Raw genomic sequence first — 3,932 nt, forward strand, 5'->3', positions numbered from 1 at the left:
AGAAACAATTCATGTGATCTTAGTAAGAGTAGTTAACGTCCTCTTGCTAAGAGGTTTATCATGATCATTTCAATGGAAAAATCTGACAATCTAGTCGTCCTTTCTTGAGTAGGCTCATGACACACCTCGCATGCCTCTTTTGTTAGAGTAAACAGCACACCCAATGAATTGGCTGGGTGGCCACTCATAAACTGATTAATTTCTTGGAGGTGTGTGTGTGTGTCATTTTGATACAGAAAAGATGTTTCCCTCATACAATTAAAATGCATCCAGAAATAAGAATACAGGCCCCAACATCATCCTGGTGGACGACATGAGTGCCTATCTCCTCCACCCACCCTAGACCTACACACTCTCCACCTCCCTGGTAGCCATCCATCGGCACCACATAGAGCAAAGCCCCGAGCGATGGCAGGCGGCAGTGGGATGTCCCTTCTCTCCGCTCCACCCCCTGGTCTCTGTGGGCTAACCCTAGCACCTCACACCACCACCACTGCTATCCCCTGCCTCCGGATGTGGGCCGCTGACCTGAGATTTCGTGGCATGTCTAGTGGTGTCATGGTTCACTTGGTTCGTGCGTGGATCAGGGAACTCTGCCTGGAGCCGGTGCTCTCCCAGATCAGGCAGCATCGTGATCATCGACCTGTGAGGGGTGATTGCGGTCAGACCGGATGTGGTTGCCCATAGCCTCTGATGGGTGAGGTTCCACCGCAGGTGAGGTACTCCATGCCCCTACCTGGAATGGTCAGGTGGGTTTGTTGGCGGTCTTAGGCCCGACCGGATATGGTCATGGTCGTGGACTTGGGCCAGCTCGAGCCTCACTATGGTTTGATGTCTCTCTCCTGTGACCCCGTACCTAAAACTTGGTGGCGAGGCATTGGTTTGGTGTGTCATATGTTGAGGCGATGGCCCTGGATGGCAGGTTGGACGTCTGGCAAGGGTGTGGGGCGGTCCAAGCGAAAGTTCGGCGCCTCAATGCTGTTGGGGGCGATGTCTTGGTAGTCACGCACCTCTTTGGGTCGTCGCCATTGTTCTCCCGCCCTCCTAGCTCAGGCTGAAAACCTTTGCCCCCCCACCCCCCGACGGATGCGGTGGTGGTGGCAGTGCGTCATAACCCTCTTGGGTTCGTCATCGGTGAGTGTAGTCGCCTTTCAGTCGCAGTGGCGTGTTCAGAATGGTATGGCAATCCAATCGAACCAACCTCTTGGTGACTCACCGTATTGCTTGCACCTATCTTGTACATGCAGAAATATCCTCCTTTCATCATCTCTGCTTGCTGGTAGGGTCAACGCTCCTTGGTTTAGGCAGAGGGTTCTCTCTAACAGCAGTTGGGTGGTGTCGATGTGACGAAGTCCAGTGTTTTCTTCTAGGTGGCCTGTGGTTGAATGTCGTCGTCGGTCCTGGTTGAGTCTTTAGGTGGTCCAGCCTCTCATGTGCTTCCTCTCGGCTGCATGCTGGAGACGTCTAATTAGGCACTTCCGGCGCTTGTTAGCGCGTTTGGCTTGGTTTTCCATGCTTTCTTTGATCATCTTGTATGAGGATTTCCTCGACACCATATATCGTTCAGCCAAGCGGCCGAAGTCCTTTTTGTGATAAAATGCTTCTATAACAGGCTTGTTACAAAGAAACAACTCAAATAATATTCATTTCGGGGGGGTTTAGGTAATAGTCTTTTCTTTTGTAAATTTTTGCATGTTTTCTATATGTATGTTGGAGCAAATTTTTGGAATCTGGTCTCTGGTGTGTCCAGTTTCTAAAACTTAGTAAAAGTCTTATTTTTAGTTGTCAACTTAAGAAAAACAAAAATAATGCTCATAAGTATTTTGATAAAACGATCCACCTCATCAAATTTCCATTAAAGCAACCATCAATTGAACTTACAAGAGTTTTGAACCAAAAGGAAGCTAAAATAGTACAAGCAGGAACCGCAAATTTCTTATAGCATACACCAGAAAGCAAGAGAGCAGAACAACGACTCCAGGAAGCTACTTTTGCACATTAGACTTCACATTTAAATCCTGAGCACAATCGGGCTCCAACCATCGCATACTTCGCATGTATTGCAACATAATCCTAGGTGTTCAACCCTAGCATCAAACATATACTGGATTACCAGATAATCGTGTATTGTTTCCTTTTTTGACCTAATCATCTCTTGTTTCGGAACAAGGGGAAAAGAACCCAAAATATTGATTTTTAATGAGAAATACGAAACATTAGAACCAAAAAAGCATATGAGATCATATCAGTGTGATAAAAAAATGATATTGTCAATTATTCAGAAGGTAGAAATAAATTCACTCATTACAGATACAACAATGGGATGACATATGCTCCATTTATTTTATAGATTAGGATGCATATCTACAAACTCAAACATGTCCCTAATTTGCGCACTGGTCCTCCGTGTAATCAGCCAACGTTTCACTTAGTTGTGGTTGTTCTCCCAGAACTGAGCCTGGAGCCAGTCTATTGTATTCTTTTCCACCTGAAACGCCTTGGCAAGAACATCATCGGATATTTGTGGGTCTGACCCAAACACCGCATTGGCAATTGTGATAGCCCCTGGGTTCTGGCTGCTGAGCGCGGCAATTGCAACGGCGGGCTTGTGGGGGTTGGGGTTGAATTGGAAGTGGATGAGCCCCACGGGGAAGACGAACGCATCACCTTTGTTGAGCACCTTCGAGAGGAACTTGTTTCTGTTTGGGGCGGGCTTGTTGGATGTGACAAAGCCAACGTACAGTGTCCCCTCAAGCACCGTGAGGATCTCAGTGGCGCGAGGGTGCGTATGTGGTGGGTTTTGACCCAAGGGAGCATAGTCGATGCGCGCAATTGAGATGCCGAGGGTGTTGAGTCCAGCAATCTGCATGACGTTGATCAAAGTGACGTTGGATCCAACCTTGTTGGTCACCCTAGGCTTGTCGAGGGCGGCTGCCTTGAAGAAGTCATCAGCGTTGACCTCCATTGGGTTCTTGCAAACAAACCCATTGACACGTACTGGTGCATAGAAAAGATTTATAATGTAAGCTTAGGTCTTACAAAGTAGTTTGAACATGCATATAATTTTCAGAAATTCATTTCAACATATGTATTTGGTGTAAGCTTAGGTCTTACAAAGTTGTTTCGACTTGCATATAATTTCTAGAAATTCATTTCAACAAATTTATTTGGTGAGAACGGGATGAGAAACCGGAGAGTACCTGGTGAATTCATGTCGGCGACACAAAAGTCCTGGAGGGGGCTAGGATCGGAGGCAGTGGCCTGCCATGAGACCAACGCAAGAAGAACAGCAAGGAGAAGGAAGGAAGAGGATGATGCCATCTGATCTTTTTCTCTCTCCTGTGTTTCTGTTTGTGATTGTGGCGTGAGTGATGGTTTGAACATGCAGGGATGTATGAGTTTATATAGGTGCAGCGAGCAGCGCCTGAAATCGTTAGCAATTATAGACTTAGTCAAGTGAAACCAACCAACCAATTGAACTGGTCTCTTGCTGCTAATTAAACTACTGCATATACGCCCATTTAAGACACGTTTTCCCTTCAAAGAAGCAATGCAGCGTATACAGCCATATAAAGCTATTATATGGTGATGTGTACGGCTGACTAGTAATTATGAATGTTTCTCCATCTCACCCGAGTCACCACAATGCATGCAGGGTCGATTCCAGGAAAATTCACCACCCATCACTATTAAGGAAAAGATTTTTAAGACAAGAAACATCCGGCACTAGTTTAATTAGATATCATATACTTGGTCATAGTCGGAACCGGTGCGGACGAAACCAGTCAAAGAGCAGTTGAGGAGCCAAGTCATGTAAGGCAATCAATCGTTTTCTAGCTCGATGCCGACATAGATGAAGTCACCTACTCACGCGTAGGCTTGACTCATGGGCGCATGACTACTACCCCTGTTCTTTTCAGTAGTTGATACAG

At 46.3% G+C, this 3,932-nt stretch overlaps 1 protein-coding gene across 1 annotated transcript; it reads right to left on the minus strand.

The window, feature by feature from the left end:
• Positions 1–2,225: 2,225 nt before the first annotated feature.
• Positions 2,226–3,385, minus strand: LOC123100708 (germin-like protein 8-11). Its single transcript, XM_044522593.1, has 2 exons — positions 3,201–3,385; positions 2,226–2,997 (listed from the first exon to the last, which is right to left on the minus strand). The coding sequence occupies exons 1-2, from the start codon at positions 3,382–3,384 to the stop codon at positions 2,429–2,431; spliced, it is 753 nt and encodes a 250-aa protein (XP_044378528.1). The 5' UTR covers position 3,385; the 3' UTR covers positions 2,226–2,428.
• Positions 3,386–3,932: the final 547 nt, after the last annotated feature.

The sequence above is a fragment of the Triticum aestivum genome, chromosome 4D (genome assembly GCF_018294505.1).
Source record: "Triticum aestivum cultivar Chinese Spring chromosome 4D, IWGSC CS RefSeq v2.1, whole genome shotgun sequence".
NCBI classification, from domain to species: Eukaryota; Viridiplantae; Streptophyta; class Magnoliopsida; order Poales; family Poaceae; genus Triticum; species Triticum aestivum.

Bases quoted from the DNA above. Each gene is read 5' to 3' on its own strand.
- LOC123100708 (XM_044522593.1), bottom strand. From the start codon at position 3,384: ATGTTCAAACCATCACTCACGCCACAATCACAAACAGAAACACAGGAG. The intron at 2,998-3,200 runs GTACTCTCCGGT...TCTATGCACCAG, and splicing joins CGCCGACATGAATTCACCAG to TACGTGTCAATGGGTTTGTT.